Source organism: Harpegnathos saltator, unplaced genomic scaffold (assembly GCF_003227715.2).
Source record: "Harpegnathos saltator strain DR-91 unplaced genomic scaffold, Hsal_v8.6 scaffold147, whole genome shotgun sequence".
In the NCBI taxonomy this organism is placed as follows: domain Eukaryota; kingdom Metazoa; phylum Arthropoda; class Insecta; order Hymenoptera; family Formicidae; genus Harpegnathos; species Harpegnathos saltator.
In genome coordinates, this window is record NW_020229925.1 from 29,585 (window position 1) to 57,346 (window position 27,762).

General features: G+C 50.6%; 3 protein-coding genes and 1 non-coding gene across 9 annotated transcripts in view; 2 read left to right on the top strand and 2 right to left on the bottom strand.

The window, feature by feature from the left end:
- The first annotated feature begins 5,753 nt into the window (after positions 1-5,753).
- LOC105190915 (uncharacterized) lies at positions 5,754-20,000 on the top strand. Of its 2 annotated transcripts, XM_011153931.3 has the most exons (8): positions 5,754-6,213; positions 8,472-8,712; positions 12,750-12,850; positions 13,001-13,149; positions 13,989-14,237; positions 15,545-16,061; positions 18,001-18,507; positions 19,019-20,000. In XM_011153931.3, the coding sequence occupies exons 2-8, from the start codon at positions 8,628-8,630 to the stop codon at positions 19,466-19,468; spliced, it is 2,058 nt and encodes a 685-aa protein (XP_011152233.1). In that variant the 5' UTR covers positions 5,754-6,213; positions 8,472-8,627; the 3' UTR covers positions 19,469-20,000. The 2 variants fall into 2 exon arrangements, with proteins under 2 accessions (XP_011152233.1, XP_025152326.1); XM_025296541.1 differs by lacking the exon at positions 8,472-8,712.
- On the bottom strand, positions 19,650-19,721 carry TRNAQ-CUG (transfer RNA glutamine (anticodon CUG)). The gene has a single exon. It is a non-coding gene; the product is annotated as a tRNA-Gln (tRNA).
- Positions 20,001-21,025: 1,025 nt separating the features above from the next.
- On the top strand, positions 21,026-23,333 carry LOC105190917 (hypothetical protein). Its single transcript, XM_011153932.3, has 3 exons — positions 21,026-21,298; positions 21,737-21,859; positions 22,382-23,333. The coding sequence occupies exons 1-3, from the start codon at positions 21,135-21,137 to the stop codon at positions 22,557-22,559; spliced, it is 465 nt and encodes a 154-aa protein (XP_011152234.1). The 5' UTR covers positions 21,026-21,134; the 3' UTR covers positions 22,560-23,333.
- A 3,479-nt stretch (positions 23,334-26,812) lies between these two features.
- The window catches only part of LOC105190918 (zinc transporter ZIP1), a 37,295-nt gene continuing 36,345 nt past the window's right edge, over positions 26,813-27,762 (bottom strand). For all 5 annotated transcript variants that reach the window (XM_025296542.1, XM_025296544.1, XM_011153934.3 and 2 more), the window contains one exon: positions 26,813-27,359. In XM_025296542.1, the coding sequence (XP_025152327.1) occupies positions 27,061-27,359 (299 nt within the window). In that variant the 3' untranslated portion in view covers positions 26,813-27,060. The remainder of the gene's footprint in view (positions 27,360-27,762) is intronic.

The following is a 27,762-nucleotide window of genomic DNA, read 5'->3' on the forward strand; positions in this document are numbered from 1 at the left end:
ATAGGTTAGTACATATAGGTTAAAAAAAATTAATAAAATGTGCGCATGAAGCCACTCTTCAGCTTTGTTGCAAAGAAATTTTATTTTAGATATAATGTAGAAAACCGAATGTAAAAAGCATCATTACGAAATAAATTGCATCACATTGATGTTTACACAACAAGTATCTTGTGTCTATGCATTATACATAGTTTTGGCACCAGACAATGGTACGCACATGCATATGCTGCAAATATCGTGTAAATAAACTTCAGTCGGACGTATCGCTCTACGGGTGAGTACTGTGATGTTCGTGCAACGAGTGCTGAGGTTGCACAAATCCGTACTCTACAAAACAGTCCCCAATTCTTCCAAGGTTTCCAAAAGACGACATCGTCTTGAAGAAATGGTTATCGGCGATCGGCGCAGAGAAGAGAGTTTGCGAGTCGTCACGAATATGTTCACGTCACTTCAAGGAAGACGATTTCAGGTACAGTCTAGTTGGAGGCAATCGTTTCTTAAAACGTGGAGCTGTGCCATCTCTCCATTTGAACGGTGTGGCCAGGGATGACCAGCTCTCCGACAGCCAAGACAGCCAGGACAAAATGTTAATCTTCAAGGAGGACCAATCGTTAAACAATATACTGAATATCGCAGCCTCGCAAGCTGAAGAAGTTAAGACTGATGATCATCAATCGTTACATATTTTTGAGGAAAAGGAAGAAGCAGCTGCAATGGATGCATGTGAATATACTCCAGTTATAGCTCACAGTGAGCTACAGGTACCTGAAAGGTGAATAATTCAATATCGTATTTTAACAATGCATGTCAATAAATACTAAGCGACATTAACACAACATAAGGAAATGATTAACCTGTCGTAACAGGTTATTACCTTCTTTGCCTGACCGAAATGAGCCTAGAAACAGATGCAAGAAACACCTGTACGACGTTAGTTGGGAAGAGATCTCCACTTCGCCGGTGCAAGCCAAAATCTACTGGGAAGTAGCGATGGGCAAGATCACACGGCAGAAGGTGGTCATAAAGACCCTGCAACAAAAAGTCAGAAGATTAAAGGGGAGAATCGCAGAATTGCAGACTCTAGTGAAGAGGAAACGTGTAAATAAATAAAACAAGGAAATTGCAAGAATGTAATTACAAGTCTTCATGTACCTCTTGCCTGCTTTCTCTCTCTCCTCGCCTGACGGGTGCATCACGGTACCGTTAGATGGCACTGGGTGGGCCGTCTGCCATCCGTTGGTTCCACAATTATCCGCTACGAGTCGTCACACAGCTATTGATGCGTCCAGACGATTCATTTACACATAGCGGGCCTAACACAGACTAATGTTTCGCGCTTTCGTTTCATCAGTCGCGATGAAAAAAAAGGGAGGGATCAGAATTACGTCCCATGTTGAACATGGTAAGAATCATGATACATTCAGCGAGAGAGTTCGTCTTCATCTCCCCTTTTACTACGGTCGTAGTTTTGTTTCTTTATATATTAACATACGAGCCAACGAGTATTAGCGAGAAAGCGTTTATCGTTGAATAAATATAGAAGATAATTAGTATAAAGTCAATGATTCTCTTCAAGAAGAGAGAAATCTCTTCTGCTTGGGAGCTGGCGGCTTTTCAAATTTTTCTGCTTCACGTCGCTAATTTCCGTTTTCGATCGATATTCTACTATCTCCGCGTTCCGGCTCGACTCATTTCAATGTACGGTCGATTGGAAATCTGGCGTGAGCTCCGAACGCGAAACTATTTGCCGACGATCTATCGATGACAAAGTGCGTAGGAGCATGAAATAGACAATACAAACACCGGGCGACTTGTGATTAATGTTTTTGCAGACGGCCATTGTCGAGGATGAGCCCACGGGGAGCTCTCGCTGTTTTGCAGCCGACCATTTGCCACTCGTCCCCCGGACATTCGTTACGAGTTGTTGGCCGCTACGATTTCCAACAGGTACAAATTATCCCGGGCATTGCCGACGCGTGTGATGCATACCTCGTGTGAAAAATTAGGAAAAATTCCTCGAATCCTCGAGATTTCTCCCAGCGAAATTCTGCCCTGAGGAATAAAGTGACAACCGAGTAGTCGTCCAAATTTATGCCACACACTTCACTGATTCACAACGAAAATTCCTTACAACTGACTGAAATTTTCACCCGGAATTTAGAATAAATACGAAGAAGTCGCCGAAAATTTGACTCACCCTTGCGACGATATATTTCCACAACAACCTCGTAAGTAAGATTTCGCCCACGAAGGAATTCAGGAATTCAGAGTAGAAAAATAGCAAAGCTGCAGCGATGAAATTAATCGCAGACTCGTATATAAAACCCAGAAATTCGGAATATTAAATTTTAAGCAAATCGAAGCTCGATATCAAGGATACGCTCGAGGAGGATATCACCCGCCGCGGTTGGTGTTGCGGTTAGTGCGCGCAGCCCCTCGGGCTTTCCTCCGAGAAAATCGCCCGCACACTTTCGTCGGAAGAATCTGTTATTAAGATTAGTCCCCGGCTGGAGAGACTCGCGGCTGCTGCGTGAGCGCGTCGCTGTCGCGACAATGGGGAAATCGACAACTTTGGCCCGCACCCCCCGAATCCGGGATGCTAATTGGTGGGTGGTTAGCTCGTAGCCACCGGCAAGTTTTCCGAGATTTATGAGCGTGCGAACGGCGTCGGCCAAGGCGTGAAAGCCTTGAGTCATGGCGCCCCGAGCGAAAGGGGAAGGCGAGATTTTGAATTAAACGTCAACCGCACCGCGATGAGACACGAGGCTGAGGTCGCGGCGCCCGGCCCGGCGCGGTGCCTGGGAGTAACGACGCTTCCACAACTTGGCGCATTATTTCCAGCCGGTAATAAGTTAACGACGCCCGGCTGTTTCGCTATCTTGACCCAACGATCGTCGCACACGTAGCTGACGTAAATCTGCCCGACAACAGGAGGGGCCTCCCCCCCTCGCATATCCTTCTCACCGTCATTTTTTATCTCCAAAGTTTATCCTCCCCTCCTCCTTCCCTCCCGCCAAATAAGAGAAACACACGTCCCCGTGTGTATTCGAGTCGAGTCCGAGGAAATAAGAAGCGACGAGGGAGAAGGGGAGGACGCGAGCGCGCGAGAAGAAGCGCGCGCTGTAAATTCGAGGCCTGACGAAACTCAGGGGTGAGATGCAAAGACCAAAGGGCCAAGTGCAATGAAAGTGCCATTTGGTGCAACGCACGCACACACGCGCGAGCGCGCGCGCACACACGCGCGAGCGCGCGCGCTCACCCCTACGACTGGCACGTGCCTCGAATATAATTTATTGCAGTTGGAATTTTGTGGGGTGTCTCGCGCGATCCCTCGCTGCTCTTTGTACGCGTAGCGACGGGTACAAGCCACTTTTGTCCTGCGCTCGATACACCCGGAATCCCGCCAATGATGACGATGATTCTACAACTGGCGCGCGAGGCAGGGCGGCGGGAGGGCGCGGGAGGGTGTCATCACACACGCGCGTATTCTCCGCGGGAAATGAGCGGGCGTTTATGCGAAACAACAGGATCCCTCGGCCTCGGGGCGCGATCGCCATCGCGCGAGTAGATAATCGCTCGCGACTGCTCAGTCGCGAAATGGCAATTGCCGTAGTTTTATCCGCGCGGATAATTATTAATCAGGTAATGCGCTTGTGCGGCGCGGCGGATCGACCGGTCCGCGAGTGTTATCACGCTGCCGTCGCAGCGGGAAATCCGGCCCTTCGCCCCGCGGTGTCTCCCTAACGAGCCTGTATTTCCCTCCCTTTTTATTCCCCCCTCCCGTCCCCGTCCCCGTCCCCGTCCCCGCTCGCCGTCGTTCCGTATGACAAGCCTGACGAAAGGAAATACGTTCTTGGCATACATCGGCCGGCGAGATATATCGAGCTCATACGTGTCGCACTTGGAAATCGCGGTGGTTTTGAAGGAGCGTCCCAATAATTCGGATCTCGTATTTTGCCGTGAGCACCCAGCGCGAATCCCGGCTACCCTCATCGCCAAAACAACCACCCTCGTGTACGTGAGCGGGATAAGCAAGCGGGCTTGCGGGCTTGCGGGCGGGAGGAGACTCGGCGGGATCCGACGAGACGATCCGAAGTTTTGAGCTTCGCGACGAGTTCGACGGTCCCTTCGCACGTGTCCGGGCTTTTTCTCCGGGTGAGATACTTGTCGGCCGCGCAGCGAGGCGAGTCGAGCTCTCTCTCTCTCTCTCTGTCTCTCTCTCTCTTTTTTTCTCTTTCTCTCTTTCTGCGATTCGCGCGCGCGCGCGCCTCTTTTCCCGCTCGCCTCGATGAGCCCCGGGTTTATTTTAGCCAAGCTAAACGCGGGGCGGACGAAACTGAGAGAAAGATCGATGGCAATTACGTTATCGAGACGAGGACAGCACGAGAGCGAGAGTCCACAGGCATGGCAGGACGGCAGGAGCAGGACTCACGCGTTGCGTGAGCCTGAGAACCGCGCCGATCCTCGCGCGATCGACCGGGTCTGGGAATATTTCTCGAATTTCCCTCCGGCTCCTCTTAATTACCGTCCGTTAATTTTAATTCTCGTCGCGGGATCAATCGCGACTGAAACATTACGTTCGCTCACATCTCTCTCTCTCTCTCTCTCTCTCTCTCGCGCGCGCGCGTGAATTTCCCTCTCTTTTAAGCTGCGCATACGCGCAGCACATTTCCCGCTACCCCGGAAAAACCAATCTACTCCGCGGAAATACGAAGATCTCCCTTGAATTAAACGGCACCTTTCGAGATTGCCCCTTTCGCGATTTCCGTTTGTGATGTCTTTAAAGTGTATTAGACAGAGAGAGAGAACCTCGGTCACATGAGTCCCGCGGGGGCGATTCTGCAGAAACTTTCCAGCGAGTTCGGTTGCTGGTTATACACGACACGCACACACACACACACACACATACACACACACACGCATACTTTCTCTTTCTCTCTCTCTTTGTCGTCCGTCTTGCGGAAAAATCGGGTGCGACTTAAATTAGAAGAGTTACCAATTCATAATTATCTCCTTTTATTTTTTATTAAATTGCAACCGTACTGAGTGCGAGTTTCACGCACACACACACCCACACACACACACACACACACACACACACACACACAGCATTTAGTGTGTGTATGTGTGTGTACTCTACAAATACTGCATATAAAATTTAATATAATCATATATTAATTATATACATTTATCATATATATACAGGGTGTCCGGGATCTTTTGGAAACGAAAAATTGTGAAGATTAATCGGATGAAACTGAGAGGAAAAGTCCTTCAGCATTTTGCAAATAAGCACGCAAATTTTGAAGTTATCAATTAAAAGAGCCTCCAAATGTGGTCATTTTCGATGACTAATAACTATCGCGATTTTTGCAAAATGTTACTCGACTTTTCTTCTCGCTTTGATCCGATTAATCTTCACAATCTTTCGTTTCCAAAAGATCCCAGACACCCTGTATATACATATATTTATTTATTTATTCATTTATGATAAATATATTACACACAGACACGCAAATATACACACACACACACACACACACAGGCGTGTAAGAGAAGGAGCATATTACACCGCACCGAGATAAAACTGCGAGAGCGAGATTCGAGATAACGACAGCACGAAAGGATGCGCGAATCCTGCGTGCTATATTGCAAGCACGGCGCGGCCCGCAAGCGGGGTGGAGAGAGGGGGGAGGAGAGACGCGGAGGGCTGGGAGACGCGCGCGCGGAGCGGAGGAGCGCTGCTGGACCAAAATCTGGCCTCAGTCGGGCGCGACGCGCCATATGCGGAGGGTCATTTGTCAGCTCGCTCACAAAGGCCAATAATCTCGCGCGTGACACGTGTGCCTCCCCGCAATAAAAAGCGTTACGTGTCGCGCTGCGTGGAAAAGGTTTTCCGCCCGCCGCCCGGCAGAGAGAATTCGGCCGCCGGCCGGTGCGCTTCGCGGTCGCGTCGTCGTCGTCGTCGTTGTCTCACGTCTTTTTCTCCTCACATCCCCGACACCTCGCCGGAGGGATCACTCGCTGAATCGCGGATCAAACAATCCCGCCGCGTTCACGAGGGGTGAACGGCCGCGGCGATCGCGACTTAAATTCGGCAGGTTCGCGCGAGATGTTCTCGCCTGGTCGCGCTTCGATCCGCAGCGTGCGGTATTCGCTGATCGAGAGGGTGCAGACAACGTCGTAGGGGCAACCTGCCGGGACTTCTGCTGGGTAAGTCGCGCGCTCTTTTGCGCTGCAAGTGTGTCTCGTAAATGTGTGTGCATGTGTACTATACGTAAATCTAATCGCGCATATGAAATATGTACATTTGCACGCGCGCGCGCCGAGAAGTTTATTCGGACATGATACGCTGATATATCATCGCTGCTCTGATTACGTAGAAAGCCCGATTCTTCCGACGTAATTAAATAATTTAATCAGCCGCGGGTACGGGAGCGGATAGTCGGCTATTAAAACTTCACGCGATCGCGACGATCCGTCCTGAAATAACGCGTAGCCTTCGGCGGAATAGATTCGCTCCGAGATAAAGAGGTAGGAGGACAGGGAGAAAGAGAGCGAGAGAGAGAGAGAGAGAGAGAGAGGGAGGGAGAGAGAGAGAGAGAGAAAGCTTAACTATTTAATTACCGAACGTGTTACAGGAAACGAGCGCGTTTAATTCGACGATACTCGCGCGAACGGGGGCGACGGGGGGAGACATTTTATAAATATTGCGAGATCCGATTAATTACGAGAGCGAGACTTATTACGGCCGACCGCCGAGAGAGCGGCCTTTGCATTTATTAAGGGTGGACAAAGCGGCGAGATAAGAGAGAGAGGAGGAGGAGCGCCGTGCTGAATCACGGCCTGTGATGAGACAACGAGCGTGTAAATGTGTTTTCGGTGTAGCCGCGAGAGCACTTAACAATTGCTTAAAATAACCAGAACCGCGTGTGCCACCTCGGTGGGAAAATGCTCTCGCGGCGCTCTCTCGCGCGCGCTAAATTCGGACGAAATCGAGAATCGAGATGCGCGACTTTCAGTGTGTCGGCGGCCCGTCGGCGATAAACGTATCGTTTATTCATCCGTTCGCTTATTTATAGTCCGCTTCTCGTAAAACTCCGAGAAACGAAGCATCGAAGGTGCAAGCGTTACGTCCGTGAGAGCAGAGGGAGAGAGGATACCCGAGGTCCTTCTTCCCTCGGGAGACTCGTCTCTCGGAACGACCGAGTGTTTCGACAAATGCGCGATCGATTCAGTTTCATTTCATATGAGATCCTCCGATGGGCGGAAGTGCGATTCGTGCGGCGCACGCTAACTAATCACACGTCGCACGCCGCACTTTACCGTTGTGTCCTAATTAAAAGGAAAATTTTAGATTAAATTAATCAAAATTACAAATAAAAACGGTGATGGGGGCTTGTGCGGATTTAATGGAGGAATATCATACGCGTCTCTCTCTCTCTCTTCTATATTATTATAACGAACCTAAAATCAACGACATTGCTGCTCTCGCTTCTCCTTGCCTGCTACGTAATTCTCTCCCTTTCTATCCCTCTGTCTCTCTCTCTCTCTCTCTCTCTCTCTCTCTCTCTCTCTCTCTCTCTCCCTCTCTCTCTCTCTCTCCCCCCCTTTCTATCCTTCTCTCTTTCTCTCCCCCTTTCTCTCTCTCTGTCTCTCTCTCTCTCTCTCTCTCTCTCTCTCTCTCTCTCGCAATAATCGCGCATCTCTCGGAATCACACACGTGCTCCTTCCAGTGGAAGCAGATAGCCGAAGGACTCTCTTTAATTCCGGACTTTTCGGCCTGCGGAATATAAAAAGACCCGATTATCCTTTGTTTTTTTTTCCCCCGGAGGAGTTCGACCGCGTTATCCCGGTGGGGGTGGTAGCGAAAAGTTTTTAGAGACCGACGCCGTTTCTTCGAAGGGATCACCGGTCGCGGCCTGTCTCCTCGAGACGGCTCCGGGAACTTCGGAATTTTTCGCTACGTCCCCGGAGTTGCAAGCTCGCGCCCGGCTTACGTTGTATATCCTAGCGCGCTTTATCCAGTATCCTTCAGCTTCATCTTGCCTTTTATTTTTGCCCGTTGTTGTTTGTCCGCCTCGTGTCCGTAAGAGAGGCGCGATACGTGGCAGGAATCTCGGAGCGAGCGTATGAAGCGAGCGGGTTGAAAAGAGACGAATTGGAAAGATTACGGGGATCGACTTGGCGGCGCTACAAATTCCTCATCCTCGAGATCGGCCGTTGCCGACGACCGACCAGTCACATTCAATTTTGTCGCGCTCTCATATCGGGAGTGAGATAAATAACGGGTTAACTATCGCCGCGTTGTCGCAACTCGTCGTGCGTGAGGGAAAGAGACAGAGAGAGAGAGAGAGAGAGAGAGGCAGAGAGAGAGGCAGAGAGAGAGGCAGAGAGAGAGGCAGAGAAAGAGGCAGAGAAAGAGAGAAAAGAACTTTCAACTCGACGTCTCGACGTTTTTTATCTCCCAGATGATAAGCGCCCCTTTCTCCTTCTCATCGCCTTCGTAAAGAGCGGACGGTCTTCACGATAAAGAGCGGAAAATGAGCGAAACCGGAAGACGAAGCGGCACAGAGAGGACGTGAAGCAGGGGGTGAAGGAGGTCGCCGCCGTACGTCGCGGCGAAGATGAGATCGGAAGCTGCTCTGTACCTGCTCTCCCTGCTGATCCTGCCGCTCGATGATCCTTCGTGGGCTTCCGCTGAGATCAGAGGTTCGCCGACGTTGTTACATTCCTGCGTTAATTAGCGCGGCCGAGACGAGACGTCGCCCTCAAGTCGCGGGGGGAGTCGGATGAGAGTACTTATCGTCGCTTTTCGACGACGGGAAGGCGGACGCTGTTACAGGGATGCATTATTTCGACAATCGATACTCCGTCTGTGTCTCCGCGCGAGTCTCTCTCTCTTTCTTTATTCGAGTCGCTCGATGACTCGCGAGTAATTCGATTAAGGAGATACGAACGGGGGGGAAGGGGGGAGGCTTGGAGACGAGGAGGAAATCGCGTAGCTCGATGAAGCGGTCGAGCCGGAGAGCAAAACTCCATCGGGAACGGCGGCTAATCCGCCTCGTAACGGAACAACATTTGCGTAGGGTCAAGGGTCAACGAGTGTTGAGCGCGGGGGAAGCCACCATCTACACGCGTGGACAATTAGAAAAAGATCGACCGCGCCGAGGTTGACGTAATTGGAGATCGTAGTCGGCGCAATTTGCACGTTTCGCCGGCACGGAAACTGTTTCCGATTCTCGCGTGCTTTTTTTATTCCGACGAACAAACCGCGCTCTCGGGATTCCCGCGGGAAACGAGACACTGAGAGAGACTTTGCGTGGAAGTGTTAAGAAAGAGAAAAGAAAAAAATCGCAGGACCGCGTCGACCGCGCGGGGGTCTTGTTCTCGAGAACAACGACGTTCTCGCAGCACGAGGTTGCTAATATTTTCCATCATCTCCTTACGCTCGGTGTAATGATTTACGCTGTACAATATTCTTCTGTAATTTTCCAATATTCTCTAATCGTACGAATTCCCCTTTCCAGACGCGCCACAAAGCCAGTCCGGCGATGTCGCACGCGCCGCGCCGTTCGCCGCTGCGAATTTGCCACACATTTACGCGAATGTTCCGCGCGGATTTGCCGAGCGCTCCGCGCTGTTGCGTTTGTCGCGAGCTGAGTGTCTTAAACGCGCGTTGTCCTCGCGCGCGCGAGAGAGAGAGAGACTGAAATTCAAGCCGCGAAATTGCGGCCGCACGTCGCTCCGTCGCGGTTACGGCGACAATAAAATCAGAGCGAGCGCGCGGCTCCCTTATCCGACGCGCATCGCGACGGCGGTTTCATGCCGATGATAAAACGCGAGCGAGCGAGCGAGCGCGCCTCGTCGCAGACTCGTCGTCTGCGCGCGCTTTTCTTGCGTCATAGCGCGTCGATGCGCGTCGCAAGGAGCCGCGGGTTTATGACTATTCATGCCCCTCGTAACGAGAAAATCGTTATACGCGCGGCAGCGACCGTCCGAGGACACTCGATGTAATTAATCGTATGCGTTGTCACGCCGCCTGCGATACGAACAGCCGTCGCGTCGTTCGCCGTGTATCGTCTCGGTCGGACATTGAACGTCCGTCCCTTGGAAGTAAGAAGAGAACGCAGGTAGGAACGAGAATTGCGACGCCGCGGTATTAACGTGTCCGATTCCGGTGACGCGGCGAATGATATAAGTCGGGTTGCATTAAACCCCTTATATCCTGACGGTACTCAAAAATACCGTTTTGTACAAGCGCTCATATGAGTTTGAATTTTTCCTTTTCTGTGCCATCTTTGCCTCCTGTGCCTGCATTCCTGACGGTGCTTGCGAGCACCTTACAATTTAATCATTAAATTGTCGTATTAGTGTAAAGATTTATTTTCCTATCCCTCGTGTTCATAATATGCCAAAAACTATTTAATTACACAAAAATTTATACAAGAAACGCTGTGAGCGCTAAAAATTACACAAAGGCATTCGTATGTTTTTGAACTTTTTTTCTGTGCCTTATGCTGCCTGCATTCCCGTGCTCGGTGCTTGCGAGCACCTTACAATTTGATCATTAAATTGTCGTAAGATTTATTCTCCTATCCCTCATGTTCATAATATGCCAAAAATGCTATTTAATAACACAAAAATTTACACAAAAACGCTGTGAGCGCTAAAAATTACACAAAGGCGCTCGTATGTTTTTGAACTTTTTTTCTGCGCCTTACGCTGCATTCCCGTGCTCGGTGCTTGCAAGCACCTTAAAATTTAATCATTAAATTGTCGTAAGATTTATTTTCCTATCCATGTTCATAATATGCCAAAAATGCTATTTAATAACACAAAAATTTACACAAAAATGCTGTGAGCGCTAAAAATTACACAAAGGCGCTCGTATGTTTTTGAACTTTTTTTCTGCGCCTTACGCTGCATTCCCGTGCTCGATGCTTGCAAGCACCTTAGAATTTAATTATTAAATTGTCGTAAGATTTATTCTCCTATCCCTCATTTATTCATAATATGCCAAAGGGTATTTAATTGCACAGGAATTTAGCAAGAAGATCTTTGACAAATTAATTCAGGATATAAAGGGTTAAAGTCGATCGTCGATAGGATAACGCTGAAGACCGGCGGAGGACCTAAAAGGTGAGCTGATAAGCCGAAAATTCACGGATAGATGGATTCGTGCGTTGCGCTCCATTTCGTCCGACGGATGAGTCGACGAGATGAGAATTGACCGTCCGTTATTTTCGACGCACGTTTTCGGACTGCAAAGTAGCATCGCTGTTGCTGTTGCGGCCTCGAGCTTTCTCATCCATCCTCGGACCTGTCGATTCGCCCTTCGCCTGTTCTTTCTTTTGCGCTTTGCTGGTCTACTGGCTAATGAAGGGAAGAAACTGTCTCGAGGAGCGGTCGGCGGCGCGGCTGATAAACAAATACCGCGATTGACGGGCGGTATTAATAACAATAAATGGGACGCGACGTGACGCGCGCCAAGCAGCGGGCGGTCGCGAAGCAACGCACTTCCGCGGTTTGCAAGACAAACATCCGCCCTGATCGGGCCGATTGGAAGAGAGCGGCCGGCCGGATATTGACCGTGGAGCATCGTCGAGCGTGGATGTCGATGTGATCGATCGAGTCGTCGTATTGCACAAACGTCGTCGCGGTGTCCGCGACACGCACACGCACGCACGCACGCACGACAGAATTGAGACGATAAATATAGCCGAGCGGAGAGAAGCGGGAAGCGGTGCGGCGTGCGCGCGGAGGCGAGACACAGCATCGGCAAACGACGCTCCGTTTCAGTGAGATTGCCTACATCAATGGCAATTAATTAGCCGGTAAACTCTGAGTAATTTCATTAGACCGCGCGCAGTCGAGGGTCGTTGAATAAATAAGCTCGTGTTTTCATCGGGAACACCGCGCCGTGGCGTTCCGCTAACGATTTCCCTCGCACAGTGTCTTGTCCTTTGCCGTGCGAAATCATTTCGGCGAGGTCGATTGGGTCGCCCTTTCCCTCCCCCCTCCCCCTCCCCCGCACCCAAAGGGCTTTTACGGAAGGGCCTTTGCCGAAGAGGGTGCCGCGACGGGCGACGGACGAAATCGCGATGGCCCGACGCGAATTTCGTCTCATCGAGGTATCATCCGCGTCTCCTCCGCTTTGATCGCGATTAGCGCAACGCGTGCTCCTTTGATTTCATTGCAATGAAGGGGATATGAGATTTTATTATTTAACCGACACACATACACACACACGAGCGCGCGCATGTGTGTGTCACATTTCGCGCACGATCGGACGAACAGATCGTCCGATTAAAAGGCAACTTTTCTCTTTTAGGCCTCTTGCGAAATCTGTTTCGGAAACTTCGATTTTGGTTGTAAGGTTGGTAGGCCTTAAGCTAACTTGGATAAGCTCCGTGATTGATCAGCTGATTATCGTCCACCTGATATTAATTAATACCAAATTAATGCTAGGCTAAAGCCAAGTTATAAGGGTAAAACGGCTAGTGACGCCCGAGCGTGATCAGCTGATCAATTACGGTATCTGAGTTGGTTCAAAGTTCTACCAATCTTGTAACCAAAATCAAAGTTTCCGGCACAGATAAGTAAGGGCGGAAATTGGGAAAGCGATTTCGGAACGGGCTTGTTGCCTCCGGCGCGCGCGCCGTTCTGTTTTGAACGCGAGTTCGAGACTCCGCTCCGCCATTTTCCCCAGTTTAAACAACACGTCGCTCTCGCGTTGTCATTCGCAGGATGCAATCGCACCGTCAGGAACTCGGTCGGCTGGATCCGCTGGACGGGACGGATGGGTCGCTGCATCGTGCGGATCAGGGCGCCGCTCAGGGACCCACAGGTTAAGGCATATCTTACGATTATCTCGTCGCGACGACGAACCTCCGCTCGGAAGGGGGAGGTTGGAGAGAATGTACCCCCCTCCCCTGCCCTTGCCCGAGAGCGGGCAAGCGAGTCGAATAAATCGAGAGCCGCTCGGCTGTTTCCGCAGGTGATCGAGGTGAAGGTCCGGAGGCTGCAGGTGGGCTTCCTGAAGGAGGCCCGCTGCGAAGGGGCGTACTTCCAGCTGTCCGACGGCCCGGACGATCCCGACGACGAGGCCGGTCGATACTGCGGCCACGTGACCGGAAACGCCACGAGGTATATGCCCTCTTCTTCGCGGCCGGCGCTCAGTGCGGCCAGATGACATTCTTTGGTTCGAAATTTTCTAGAGACCTGAATTTCCAACCCGATCATCGACACCAATGGATGAGGTTGATCCGGAATAAATTCCGGAGAGATCTGTCTTGTCAAAATAAAAAAAGAATTTTTTTCTCGAATTACTAGCCCCAAAAGAGGAAAAATTATCGTTAAACGCGAGAAACCTTGTGAAATAATCATTATTCGACACTTATTTCTATCAAATAGCGTATTCGGCGGATTGAAACGATGAAACCAATCAACAGACACTTTGAGATTTATCGATCTTGAACCAGATGGCTCGGACCCATTAACCCAAAACTGATATGTCCAAAATACAAAAACATCAAATACAGACACACCGTTAAGCACAAAACCGAGGGATTTGGAGTCTTAAGCCCATCAACCTAGGAATCTATCAGTCCGAGAACTTTCTAGCTCGTGGATGCCGATGAAGCCGTATATATTAAGAGCCCCAAATAGTCCAAGAACCCAAAATCTAGCCATAGCTAGACCCAAGACGCTGTGTACGATTTAAACGATAAACTTTTAAGACAAACCCTGAACCCACGAACCCTGGACCGATAATTTTTGTAAAATTTCGGCTAGACAGATCTCTTTGGAATTTATTCAGGATCAACCTCCTCCATCCTGGTGTCGATGATCGGTTGGAAGTTCAGGTCTCTAGAGAATTTTCAACCCAAAAATGTCATCTGGCTCCACTGTGCGCCGCGCCGGCTGAGATTTCAGGCCGCCGCGCCGTTACATTAAAGTTCCATCTGTCTCCTCCGGCCTGCCAGGCTATTCCTGCGTCGCGGCCCCGACCTGACGATCACCCTGTCCTCGGACGAGCACTTCGCCTCCACGAACCCGGTCATCTTCTCCGCGCAGTTCTCCATCCTGCCGGTGCGCCTGGCGCTCGAGCGTCACCGCGGCTACTCCGCGTCCTCGTCGCCCACGTGTCCTGTCGAGTGCACCATGCGCAATGAGCAGCGTTCCTGCAGGCTGACCTCGCCCGGTTACCCCAGCGTGTACCCGCGCGGGATCAGGTGAGAGAGCGATCTCCGGCGGCTCGGGTGTCAAAGGCCGAATCGCGCGATCCTGAGTGCCGCTAGTGTGACGCCAAATGAGTTTGACATTCGAGTCGAGGCTGCCGGGGGCGGGTCTCTTCGGGTTCTCTTGGCGCTGGAACTTTTGGGAAACAAGTAATTCTCGCGATCAGGAGAATCAGGAAAATATGGCGAACAAGCTGTCGCTACTTCGGTCCAGGTCCAAGACTACGATCAGTGGTGTTGCAAAAGGCCGATCGCAGCCAGTCGTTAATGGCGGAGATCTTTCAGGAAACAAGATTATCCGGAAACAAGCGTCGTCCTGATCCGAAGAGACACGACCGGCGCTTCGCAGGTTAAAACCATGATCAGTGCTGTTGCAAAAAGGAGCCACGTCTCCAGCCAGACGTCAATGGCGGGGATCTTCTAGAAAACAAGATTATCCAGAAACAAGCGTCGTCCTGATCCGAAGAGACCGAGCGAGCTGCGCTTCCGCGCGCGCTGCTGAACTTTTCTCTTCCGTTCGGACTAGCTTGATTCGCGCCGTCCTCGCCGTCGACATCCGGCCTGTGCTCTGGTCTGCTTTTTTGTAACGCTACGGGTTGTAATTGTTATGTATCGGGTGGCTGCGAATCGAATGGATTTATGAGCGACGATTTGTTCGCTCTACCCGAGCGACCGATATTGTTTTCTATTATCTTTTTCGGTACGGTCGTACCGTATTTTTGCGAGCGCTGCCATAAACCTGAATCAGCGTCGCGATATCTCCGGGAGATCCGTCGGGACTTTTGCACTCGCCCGATGTACGAGTTGATTGCCCTCCGAAGTGGACCGCCCTGTTTCGCCCAGGGTGAAAATCGCTGCGGAAGTTCGCGTGTCGACGCCGTGCCTTCGTCACTCCCGTTTCGTACGTGCTGTCTAATTTCTAGGGAGCGGAATTTACCGCGTTTCTTCGCGAAATTCACCACGCTGCTCGGAGACGAACCGGAGCCCACCGACAGTCTCCGCCATTCGCTGCGACGTCAATTTTAAGTAACTAAGGGATGTTTCGAATGTCGCTGCTACGCCGCTCCTGCGCGCGACTTTCATCTCCCTCCTAAATAAATATAATAGATAATATGATACAACAATAAATATTATATAATAAATAATACAATAAATAGCGAAACGCACAGGATATCGAGCTATCTCCTGCGCCACAGGCCGCCGCAGTTTTAAACGTCTCCAGCGACGCGCCGAATTACCGTTCGCGAGGGCGCGCGGCGGAATATTGAATATTGAGCGGCCGATTGTTTCCGGCTTCCCAGATGCAGAGTCGCCCTCGAGTCGAGCGCCGATCGCTTCAGGATAGGCGGTCAACCGGAAGACCTGTTCGACTTGATGAACTACGGCGAGCAAGAGAGCTGCCGGATAGAGAACTGCGAGGACTCGCTCGAGCCGAAGAGCCTCGGCCAAACGTCCTCGGCGGAGAGGCTCGCGAGGGCTCGGGATCGCGCCGATGCGAGGGATGAGCCCGCCATCGGCATCGGGGACAATTGGCCGAGGGACAACAATGGCCAGGCTGCCGCCGCGGCCGGGCCGCGAAGGGGAGGCGAAGAAGCGAGCGAACGGTTAATGAGGCAGAGACACTACGAGAAGAAGGCGGCGCGGCGCCGGGGGAGGCAATACCGCAAGGAGCCGCCGAATAATAATAAGTTTGACGCGAGCGTGTCGCGGCCGAGGCTCAAGTCGGGGACTACGAGAAAGGACCAGCGGAAGCTGCCGAATCGCCACCTCGCTGGCGACTTTGAAAGGCTGGCCGAAATGGCCGCGAATAACGCGATGGTACGTAACTCGTAACTTGCAGCGGCATGACTGGTAGCAGTGACAGAGTGATGAGTGATAAATACCAAGTGAGTACAAGTAATAATTAAAGTGGTAGCAATAAGCGCGAGTGAGACAAGGTATGTCAGATGTATGCAAGAAAAATTTTTCTCTTCAGCCCTGTGTGGTGTAATTATTGTAAATTGAAATATTCTCCCGCCGTTTCGTGTTTTTTTTTTGCACGGTTTTGGCACTGAACTCTCCAAGACGTCATTCATCATGATCCGTTGGTGTTCGTAACCTGAAATGAAATGAATAAAATACACAAAAGTACCTTTTTTGATGTGAATACTTGACTTAACCTTTAACTTGTGAAAACACAGCACGACGAGAAGATACTTCAAATTAAAATAATTATATTAAAATAATTATACTGAAAAAATGAATTTGAGCGGGAAAAAAATGCTGCTGAAGCGCGCGAATCCCCATTTGCTCCGTGCGTTCTTTTGAAGGAAATATTGCGCAGCAAACCCAAATATTCACATCAAAAAGATCCTTTTATATTTTGTTCATTTTTTAAGTTATGGTCACACCAGTGGGTCATAGTGAGTGGCGTTTCAGAAAGTTCAATACCAACTTAGAAAAACACAAAATGGCGGGACAATATTTCGAATTATAAAATAATTGCATTGAAGAGCTGAAAAAAAAGACCGAAACTTTTGCATACATCTAATACTTGTCTCGCTGTGACTCGTCGAGCAAGCTCTCCCGCAAGAGGAGGAACCTTGGATTAAAGCGAGCCGAGTCTGCGCTCTCACGTCCGGATGAATGCGTCTCTTTCGGAGAAGCTTTTTTCTGTCGTTGAATTGCTGCGCGTTATCTTGCTCTCTCCCTCTTTCTGCCCCAACAAATCCCGAATGTGTACTTGTTCCTTTTCAAGTCCCGAAAGTGCACACTGCTTCAGCGACGGAGAACTAACAATAACACGGGGTGACTCTTCAGAACTGTTTGAAGGTGTGATCTCGAGATAAAGGATAGATAGTTGCAGTTGTTATCACAGTTGTCGTCTCGGTCGGTGCTTCGGGCGTCACCCAATTATTATTGCGCAGTTGACAGGCTCGCGGTTCGGAACTTTCCCCGCAGATCTCTTCTTTGATGCAACATTTTATATATTTTTTGCGGCCGAAACTTTTACGTGAGCGTGCAAAGTTCGCCTGGATACACAGGGAAAAACTACCGGCTGTAACTCGTTAGGTCTTGCCTACAATAGATGATTTAAGTTTTAAGAAACTGACCAATTAGTAGTCGAGAATATTCTTCTTAACGTTATCTGCGATCGATCAATTTCTTCAGACTTGATGAAGATTTCTTGAGGCTTGAAGTACCAGTTTAAGTTGTAATTTCTAGCCTTAGGGAATTGGGTACTTCCCAACACGTTAAATAAGCACTTCAAGCACCTTAAGCATTAAGAAACTGACCAATCACAATCAGAGTTAAGGAGAATATTCGACTGCAATTTCTTGACTGGTCAATTTCTTAAAGCTTAAATCATTTGTTGTAGACTAAGCCTAACGCCTCTCGCTCTCTCGCGAGAGATCAGAGCGTCGCACGCGTGTGTGTGTGTGTGTGTGTGTGTATGTATGCTGGCGAACGTGTTAAAGTCATCAAGGTCCGAATTAATAGTCTTTACACTCGAAGCCTCCCTCCGCGACGCGAGATACTCGGATTTCACTTTAGAGTGCTTCCGAGCCAGCCAGAGTTGAGTCACGTGATACGATTGTATCTCTATTCGCGATTCGATTACAAAATTTACATGCTGGGTCCGAGCTGGGTATCTCACTCGACGGCGAGTCTCAAGTGCCGACCATTAATACGGGTCCAAGATTGCTGTTCAAGAGATACGTCCCTTTCGTCGTCGCGTCCCGTCGCGCCTTGTAATCGCGATTGATTTGCCCGCAAGGTGCCGGAGGAGCGCAAGCACCTCGAGGAAAATCGCTGGTCGGGGAACGTCACGTGCAACGGCGACTACCTCGCGCTCCTGGAAAATGTGGACGGCAAGGTGCTGGAGATCAGCAAGTTTTGCGGCGCTGGCCGAGTGCCGCGTGTGTTCTCGCGCGGAAAGAACGTGATCCTGGAATTCCTCGCCCGGCAGGACGGCACGGTGATGCACGACGGCTTTCAGGTGACTCTGCTGGAGGAACGACTCCCGGAGGCGAGACACGCGAATTGCGAGTTCGTATACAGGAGCTCCGGCCGCGTCCGGGAGAGCATAAAGTCCCCGCGGAGCTGGTACCCGCCGAATACCGTGTGCACGTACAGGTTCCTCGGCAGGATCATGGAGAGGGTGTCCATTCATATAAAGATCCTCAGGAACGAATTCGCGCCGGAGAAGCCGGCCGAGACCAGGCGGGACTTCAGCCTGAATTATTGCCCCGGCAACGAGATCGCTGTTTACAACGGCGCGCAGGTAATTGTCTCCCGGCGGCGGCCGCCCTCGTCGATTCTCCTCTTATGCCTCAGTCGGGATTGAGAAAGCTTGCTTTTGGAAGGTAACGAGTTACACGAGTATACCGAAGAAACAGCAAACCTCCGTTACAATCTCCGTCATTTCTTCCGTCCGTCGAACGACGCGAAATTCATTTTTTTCTACTTTATGCAGAATTCGCTTTCGCTTTTGCAAAGTGATGACAAAAGTGACGAAACGATATACATATAATTGCGCTACTAGCAAACATAAACTAATAATGATTAGTTCAAGCATCAAATTAGGAATAACTCGTCGGCTGCCGATAGAATTTATAAATAAAAAAAGTTAACGTCGTTACCAAGTTAATTACCGTAAAGGAAGGCAGCAGAATTCAATTTGAACTTATCGCTCAAGTAACGCGTTACTCCCCGAATCTTTAATCGACAAGGATCGACGAGCAAAGAGGGAGGGGGGAGAGAGAGCCTATAAAATCGACGACAACAATTCGCAGGTGAACGGCAGCTTCTTGATGTGGTCCTACTGCGACGCGTCTCACTGGGACATCAACAACATCCAAGTCCCTTTGACGTCTAGCGGAAACGAATTATTGATCCAGTACTACAGCGCCAAAGGGTCCTACGATGGTCAGGGATTCACCTATGCTATATCCTACAGGTTCGTCAGAAAGGAGCAGAACATCACGGCGAGACGCGGCCGCGGCAAATACAAGTCGATCTCCCTGAGGCCGGTCAACCTGTCGGTTCTGAACCTCAACGACACCGACAACTGCAACTGCAACTTCGACAACAGAATGGGCACCTTCAAGAATTGGTTCGTCGTGCTGGTGATCCTCGGGATCGTGTCCTTCCTCGGGGCGATCGTCACGATAGTCGCCCTGATAGCGAAATTCCTGAAGATCAGATCGTCCGAAAAGAAACTCTTGCAAAACGCGAAACAATGAGCGCACCCGCCTGCGAGCGCGCTCACCCTGCGGAAGTTCTCAGCTTAGTCGTAATGAGATTGATTCTGAGAGGGGGGAGGCGGGAGAGAAAAAAGACGCAGAGTATATCACCCGAGGCTGGGGAGGAACGAACGAGCGCTGAACTCGGGGCGGTTCGCATCGTGCCAAAAAAAATTGAGCGAGGTCCCACCGAGACTTGAACTCGGATCGCTGGATTCAGAGTCCAGAGTGCTAACCATTACACCATGGGACCTTGGCGATTTTTCTATGTAGCATCGAAGGTCATATTGAAATGCGCGAGCTGCCGCCGAGGGTTGCGGGGACTATCGCGTCGCCGGATCCCACGATGGAGATCGATTTTACCACCTCGATCGACATCGCGCCGACATATCCGACATATCGCGGCACGAGTCCCTCCCTCTCCGCCAATCGAAGGGTAAATGTACATATGCGACTATGTATATCGAGGTGAATTTTTATACATAACACACGAAACAATAATAAAGCCCGCAATAAAGCACAGTGAAACAACGAGTGAGTAACGACTTGGAATTATTATCGTTGCTATCATTAATAATCGATGCCGAATCGATTGCACTCACCCTTTCGATGCCTCCTCCGAGTCCTTCCCACGCGTTATCCGCGCTAATCACTTTGGAACCAACGGCAAGAACGAACCCAAGCACCAACCGTAAGTCGAGCGTAACCGCGGGACTAGTCTTCCGCGCGACACCAACAGATGGCGCCAGGCGGCCCGTCAGCCGAACCAGGTGGATCTTGATTTGCACGTAACCGCGCTCAACAATAGGACGGAAGAAACTATTCTTTAACGACACGAGCAGCGGGTAGAATAAAGCGGCTTGCCTGTATTCATCAGCGGCAAGCAAGAGTCCTTCTGACTCTCGCCGGTGGATCGAATGAATTCTCATCGGCGAAAGTGAAAATCCGAGCGGGACGAGCAGCTCGGAGGGAATAATTCGGGGGAAGCACGTGCGCGTGTGAGAAAATTCGTCCAGCGAGAAGATTTGTCTGTTTTGAGAATTGTTGTGCAAAACTGATCTGCCGTCACGCGGCTCGCCGAGGAGCAAATTTTCCCGCCAGAGATACGCGCGCATCGCATAAGAAACTTTTTCGCGCGCGAGGATCACGTCACTCGGGGGGGGGGGACTTTATTCATAACATTTGCTACGTTTAACTGGAAAAAAAGTCACGTCTACGCAGACACGTGTGTGTGCAACCACAATCCAGCGCGCACAAAATAGTGTAGTAGTAGTGATAGTTGTTCGCTGGCTCCAGACTACATTCAGCTCTGTCCATACGCCATTTTCCAGTGAAAGAAAAACAGGGACAACGCGTACGCAGTGCCCGCGGTCAAAAAATATGCGTGGTTACTAGGAACCACATCCAACCGCCGCAGGTCAATCCACGCAGAGGCGAACAAAAGACTTCCAGCGCTACAAAAGAATGACGTGCCGATTTAAACGCGTCGAGAGGACGGAATCGACCCTCGGGCAGGGAGGGGGAAAAATCGAACGTCGAGATTCGATTCATCGCTCTCGGGCGCGCACCGCTCGTCTCTAGAATATCGCGTCTTCGCCATAGGCGCGCCACGGTTACGTGAGGGACGCACACAAGGCAATTCCACGCGAGACACGAGACGACGAAGATGGCCGGCTCGGGGAACGCTTGCAGTGCCGGTACGTTGTTGCAGAAACTCGGCCTGCGGCCGGTGACGAAATGCAGCCTCGCGACATTCTACGCGCCGGCATGCGGGGCCGCGTCGTACGTCGCGATGTCCGTCAATGTCATGAACCCAAGCCTCGTGATCAAGTGAGTAGCCAGAGACTGAGTTTCTCCTCCGTTAACACGGCGCACCCGGTAATGTTAACCAGCAGCGATGTCTCCAGTCCCCCACCGTATTATTACGTAACTCGACGATGCAATTTTCTCGCACGTCCTCGTCATCGTCGTAGTCGTAGGTTAGGGCGAAAGGGCTCGTCGCTGGCGATTTCGCTCGTCGGCCGCTCGACGGACTTTGTATCCTTGCCTTCGATCGATGGTATTTACGACTTTTGGCGCAATGCGAAGGGATATAAATATAATGCGTATAGAGACCAAGGATACCAGGTTCCTGCGAGAATCGCGCGTCTAAAGATTCGACTGCCAGAGAAATAATTCGCACACACTGCATGCGACCCTAGCGCCCAATAGTATCTTATGAGTCACAAAGGGGGAACGGTGAAAAACCAGTTGCATTTTTGCTTGCAGAGTATTCCCAAAGAAGGATATTACGAATTTCTTATTGGCCGGCACTTTATTCGGCACAGGATCCTACATTTACACACGTGAACACATGAAAAATGCGTCAGAGCGCATGCGAGTTCTATACAGGTGAGAATTCTGATATCCAGATATTTAATTGTGTGCACTCACAAGGATACACACGGGGATAAATAGTCAGCCAAAGCTACATCTTGTCGATACATTTGAAGTTAAAGTATGCTATAGGCTAGATGACTGAAAACAATCTCCTCGAGAGCAACTATAAGATGGAGGAAGAAAGGTAGTTGCTAAAATATGACAAGAATTAGTATGCAAGTAGTGTTGCAAACAGTATAAAGTTTACATATGCTGTAAAAAGTAAGCGAGAGATGAGCATCGCATATGTAACCTTTGCATTGTTCACGAAATTAACTTGTGATACCTCGGAAGAAGTCTGAAAATCCTCATCTCGTAGTATTTCGATAACCAGTGTTATATATCCTTGAGATAGTTCCACTTCAGCAATTGTTTCTTGCAATTACAATCCCTATATCTTAAACTAAAAAGATTTGATGAAGTGCGACTCCCCCTGGATATTTACCTGCTCATGTTTTAAGCGACATGCCTTTATCTCTTGTATTTCTTCTTCAGTGTCACCGGTGCGGTGTTGCTGAGCTTTGGATCTGTCCTATTATGGGCGGTACTTCGAGCGATAATACCACCGAATCCAGTCCTCTGCACGATAGCAGGTGTCGGCAGCGGACTGGCGCTCATGAAAGCCAGCACGAGCTATCTTCAGTTTGTGGATGGACAGATAGTTAAAAAGTAGGAAGCTTCTGTGTATCTTGGGTTCTTGTTTCTCTCGGCTTTTGGTTTTTTGTTTCTTTTTTTTTTATCTACACTTAGGTTGCGAAACTATAACCACTGAGTAACAACACAGAAGGGAGTCGTAATTTTTAGAGTAAGAAAGACATTGTGGTACCTCCGAATATCATACATTGATACATCTCGCGCGATTTTCTTTTCCTTCTTCGCGACTCGGGAGAGACCGATCATCGAGAATGTATATGATTATGTTTAAAGAAAAGAAAAGAGTTCAACACTCTCGAATCAGGAATCTCACACCTGTGCGTGAGATTCCTTGGCTGCAAAACTACAGAAATACACCAGTCAGTGTAGCAATAAAAACTTCAATTATCGCACATGTTATCGACGAGATTGATCTTACGTTGGAAATCTTTTTTACACCGTTCTTTTCATTACGAACACTCTTAACAATATTCTATCTTCTCGATATCGCTCGTTACTCGTGCAACGTCGTTACCAGCACACGATACGAGTCGTTCGTTAATACCAGATAAAAAAGTGCACGCGCTCTGCGAACTTAGAAAGAGAGAGAGAGAGAGAGAGAAAGAGAGAGAGACCCGCGGTAAGAAGCCTCCGGCGCGCTTAGGAAGCCGGAGGACACGTACGTCGTATATACATGTATGTATGTATCTTAAACTGTTTTGTAAGCTGTACAGTGTTCGTACAGGATGCCAGAACATGCATCATCATGTAGATAAACAACACCATAAATACACACGTGCGAATTGTGCAACAATTGTGTGTGGCACGACAAGAGGAAAACGCAGAAAAAAAAAAGAAAAGGCGAAACGTCAATTTCTTTACCTTTTCCGAACTCTACCCGTACACTTTGTTTTCATTGTTTGGAGAAACCAAGTAAGGCCCGAGAGCGAGAGGAGGATGCGGTGCGTTCTTCGAAAAGAAGAGAAGTAAGAAGAGGAAGAACTCTCTCGTGGCGAGAAGTACAAACGCCGCGGACGAGCGTCGGTCTCCCCTCCTGGCACGTCCCACTTGTTACTGAAACGCGCGTTTGTTTCTTCAAGCCATTATCGTTTATTTACGCGTACTATTGCACCCTCGTGCGATTAAGGCGAGCACCGAGTCAGATAAGAGGGAGCCGCGCGCGCGGCTGCAGCAAAACAAACGCGGACGACTCGCCGCTGATACTCTCGGCTCGAGGACGCGCCGAGCTGATCTCTCTCTCTCTTTCTCTCTCTCTCTCTCTCGTTCCACCGCTAAACTTGCTCGATTGTATAAAACGAGGAGAATGAACATGAAATGGAGGCCTCGTTATTGCGCGCGATAGTGACGTTGGAAAAGAAGAGGAGCGAAAACAAGACTTTCGCCGGAGATCGCGCTCGTCGCTCCTCGGCCACCGAGTGCATCCTGAAATTAGTCGCAATTATAAACGCGATTGATAGGACGCTCGGACCTTGGGGTCTTATCCTGCGCGACACATTGCTGCCGATGCGTCGCCATAACCGCTGAAATTATACGATAATTTATCTCGTTGAGAGAGAGAGAGAGAGAGAGAGAGAGAGAGAGAGAGAGAGAGCGAGCGTTCCGCACGCCGGAGATATTCCGTACAAAAGCCTTTATTATACACGGTGTCTCAGAACCACCCATGCGAGTGAGATTTGCACTTTACGAATGGGTTCCGCCCTGACAGAAATTCCGAGGGGTCAGCGACCGCAATTCATCGCGATGAAACTGAGTGTCGCAGATGCGAGTTGACTGACTCTGCGGGGGTTCCACGTGGGTTTTCGGTTGCGGCGCGGGATTAGGATGTCGACGGGAGGATCTGAGGCAAAGGGATCGACGATGAATGGTCGGATGTCGACTAGAGGTGTAATTTTTTTCGAAGTCTTCGTTATTCGAAGCTTCGCTACAAAATATTCGACGATCGAAGCTTCTCGAACCTTCCGAGTCTCTGTCTTCGAACTTCGAAATTTCGAGAATTCGGCAATCGAATCACGAGCCGATACCTTTGTTATCCACGGAGTGTAGAATATATGACTGAGATGCAGGAACAAAAAGCGCAGGCTCGGAAACAATCGCCCCGCATCCTTCGAAACTTGAAATATATTCGAAGCTTCGATGAGTGATATCTTCGAAGCTTCGGCATAAAAAGCTTCCAAGTTTCGAAGTTGACTTGCGATATCGAAGCTTCGAGTGATTCGAAGTTTCAGAACTTCGAAGAGCTGCCGAAGAGTGGCAGCCCTACTCGATACATTTTCATCGTGGAAAGCTGGAGCGAAAGTCTAGCCGTTTGAGAAATATGCGAGCATCGATCGGCCGCTGCCAAGCGGAATGCGCGGCTTGCCTCGTCGTGCCTCGTCGGTGCGATCGCTATTGTTTCGCCACGTCGCAGATAGCGACGCGGCATGCTTTCATGCAACAACAGCCGCTCTCGGACGTCGCGCAACCGACGATGTGATTCGCTGGAAGCGCGAATTCCCGCAGAGGAGTTTTCGAGACGCGGCCGCCGCGATTTATTTATCACGATTCGCACACAGGTGATTCGCTCTCTCGAGAATAACGCACACGCGTCTCGCCAGACCGCGATGAATAATTCAGGATGCTCTCCCGGGGAGGAGAATGCTCGGAAGATCCGCTCGGGTCGCGCCGAAAGCACACACGTGTGGAAGCACTCGATGGAAATGCGCGAAGATTTTAAGTCGCGCGGAGATTCGAATACGTTTCGGGCCCGGCGCAAGCGGAGAGACGAGGGAAAATGTTCGCTTAAATATATAAACGACCCAGAAGTTCCGACTGAAAATGCCGGGGTTCTCTCTTCGAGTCAGTCAGAAATCTGGATAATTCAGACTGAAGCCAAGACAACTTCAAGCGGAATCTTATCTCCAATCGAGAGTCTCGTTCGTTCAGCTAAACATTTTTCCCCGTACGGGCTCGACTTCCCGCAATTCTCCAGAGGAATCAATCAACGCAAGATTAGCAAGCAATCTGGCAAAGGCCAGTGGGATTTTAATTAACAATTACGATCCAGGATAGTTTCGTCGACGCGAGAGACGTCGGTTATCCGCGCGTCGTATGTCCGGAAAAACACTCAGCGCGTGTTATCGCGCGGTCAAACATTGTTATTGCCCCCCTCCCCGTACTTAAACATTGCTCTCGCGATAACACCCGACGGCAGATTTCCACGGGCCGTGTCATCGATCACGGCTAATTAACGGTCAAGTTTCGTCGATCGAACGCGGCGACGACGCCTCGATCTCTCTCGATCGACCGGGGGGAGAGGGAAACGCGACTCGCGAGAGAGAGAGAGAGAGAGAGAGAGAGAGAGAGAGAGATAGATAGATAGATAGATATCGTCCCTCTCGTTGTTGTTTCCTCACTCCGAGCCGGTTGTTCCAACTTCTTGGTAAGTTAAGTGACAGTTGAATCATACGTTTGTCTTTATTCTTCCTTCAGTTTAGACAAAGATAGGGCAGATTGTTCCAACTTGTCGGTAAGTTAACTGATACTTAAATCGTATGTTTATCTTTGTTTCAAATTCAGACAGAGACAGACACATGACTTAACTGTCAGTTAACTTATCAAGGAGTCGGAAGAACCTGCCCAAAGACAGACGTATGATTGAGCTAATCGGTTAACTTACCAAAAACCGGGGACAACCGGCCGCCTCCGAGCTTCATCGTCGCTCGACTGCAAGCGCGGCGTGTAGGGGGCGCGCGAGTCACCCCGCGATTCAGCGAAGGAAAGGCAGAAAGGAGTAGTACAAAGCGTGCTTGTAAAAAGGCAGCCCCCTGTGATAATTTATTAAAATAGCTTATACACACGAATGCGCGCGCGCGCGGCGCGTGAAATCCGGCGCCGAGTCGAGTCGGCTCGGCGAGAAAGAGAGGGAGCGTCTCCGGATCCGTTCTCGTTTGCGTGCGAACGTCCGCGCCGTCGCCGCCGCTCCTCGGCCGTGCCTCACGGTGCCACCCCGGCTGGACCCCGCGGGACCTGGTCCGGGCGAGACCCGCGGCCACGGGTAGTTGTTACTCGAAGGCACTTCGGGAAAATAGTCATGCAGGCAACAGCAGTGTCTCCGTTTTACGTTCGCCGAGAGGAAGAAAAGAAAGACGAGAAGGGGAGCACGCCGAGCTGCCGGGACTCGTCCTTCCGGCCCAGGAACCGTCCGCGTGTCTGTCGCCAAGCAGTCATACAACACCGTCAGAGGAATTCACAGCGTTTCTTTCTTCTTTCCTCTCGCCCCTCCCCCGCCCCCCCTCTCCGTTCCCCCTGCCCCGGGCACTCCCGCCCCACGATCGGCGTGTCGCGCACGCAGTTGCGGGCGGGTGGTCCATAAAAGTCCGTCCATGTCCGTCCTGACGGAGGCACCTAATGCCCGCGTCGCCGCCATCGAGAAGAGACACAAGTTCGCTGAATGGCCACGTCTTCAGCTTCCCGCGAACTTGCCCTTTTGCAGGCTCCTCCGCACCGTCAGAAGCCCGTCGGCGGAACCCGACGGTCTGTCCCTAACTGTGCGGAAGCGAGGACGAGTCGGTGATGTTGACGAGGTCCTTCGGCTGCTGCGTCGCTGCGCTGGAAGTGGCGCTGGTGGTGGACGACGTGAGGACGTTCGACAAGGCTTCCACCAGATTCCCCGTCACCTTGTCGATCGCGTCCGTGAGGACGGTCGTCGTCTCGTCGTGCGCGTGCGAGTGGCCGTGGTGGCTCTTCAGCTCGTGCTTATGCTCATGCTCGTGCTCGTGCTCGTGCTGGTCCCCGTGGCTGTGGCCACCGTGCGAGTGCGAGTGTGAGTGGGAGTGGGCGGCTGCAAGAAGAAAACGGAAATTGCCGGTGAAACTTGGCCCCGTAAGAAGAGGACGGTCCTCCACGCGAAGACTGTAGTGGGACTTTGCAGATGACCGGGCTCAAGCTGGGCTTATTGCCGCTCTCGAGGATGGAGCAGCCTGCCCGCGACAGGGCAGGAAGACGATTGCAGGAAGAAGGGAGAGTCTCGCAGATTGCGTCTTCCGGAGGCGCGAGGCGGAGCAATTGGGAGGAATCACCGGGTGATTTCATTCCTGACTACTTCCTTCCACGCGATCTTCCTTCCCGAGGTTCGCGCGAACGGACGTCTTTGTACACCAAGGACGCGGTCGTGGGAAGCAGGCTGCGCGAAGATGGGGCCTGGCTTCTCCTGTTCCGACCGATCGACGAACTTCCAGCGGATG

Coding starts and splice junctions, on each gene's coding strand:
- LOC105190915 (XM_011153931.3), top strand. CDS start 8,628: ATGAGATCGGAAGCTGCTCTGTACCTGCTCTCCCTGCTGATCCTGCCG. Junction 14,238..15,544: donor GTGTACCCGCGCGGGATCAG/GTGAGAGAGCGA, acceptor CCGGCTTCCCAG/ATGCAGAGTCGCCCTCGAGT. Junction 18,508..19,018: donor CTGTTTACAACGGCGCGCAG/GTAATTGTCTCC, acceptor AACAATTCGCAG/GTGAACGGCAGCTTCTTGAT.
- LOC105190917 (XM_011153932.3), top strand. CDS start 21,135: ATGGCCGGCTCGGGGAACGCTTGCAGTGCCGGTACGTTGTTGCAGAAA. Junction 21,299..21,736: donor AACCCAAGCCTCGTGATCAA/GTGAGTAGCCAG, acceptor TTTTGCTTGCAG/AGTATTCCCAAAGAAGGATA. Junction 21,860..22,381: donor CGCATGCGAGTTCTATACAG/GTGAGAATTCTG, acceptor TTTCTTCTTCAG/TGTCACCGGTGCGGTGTTGC.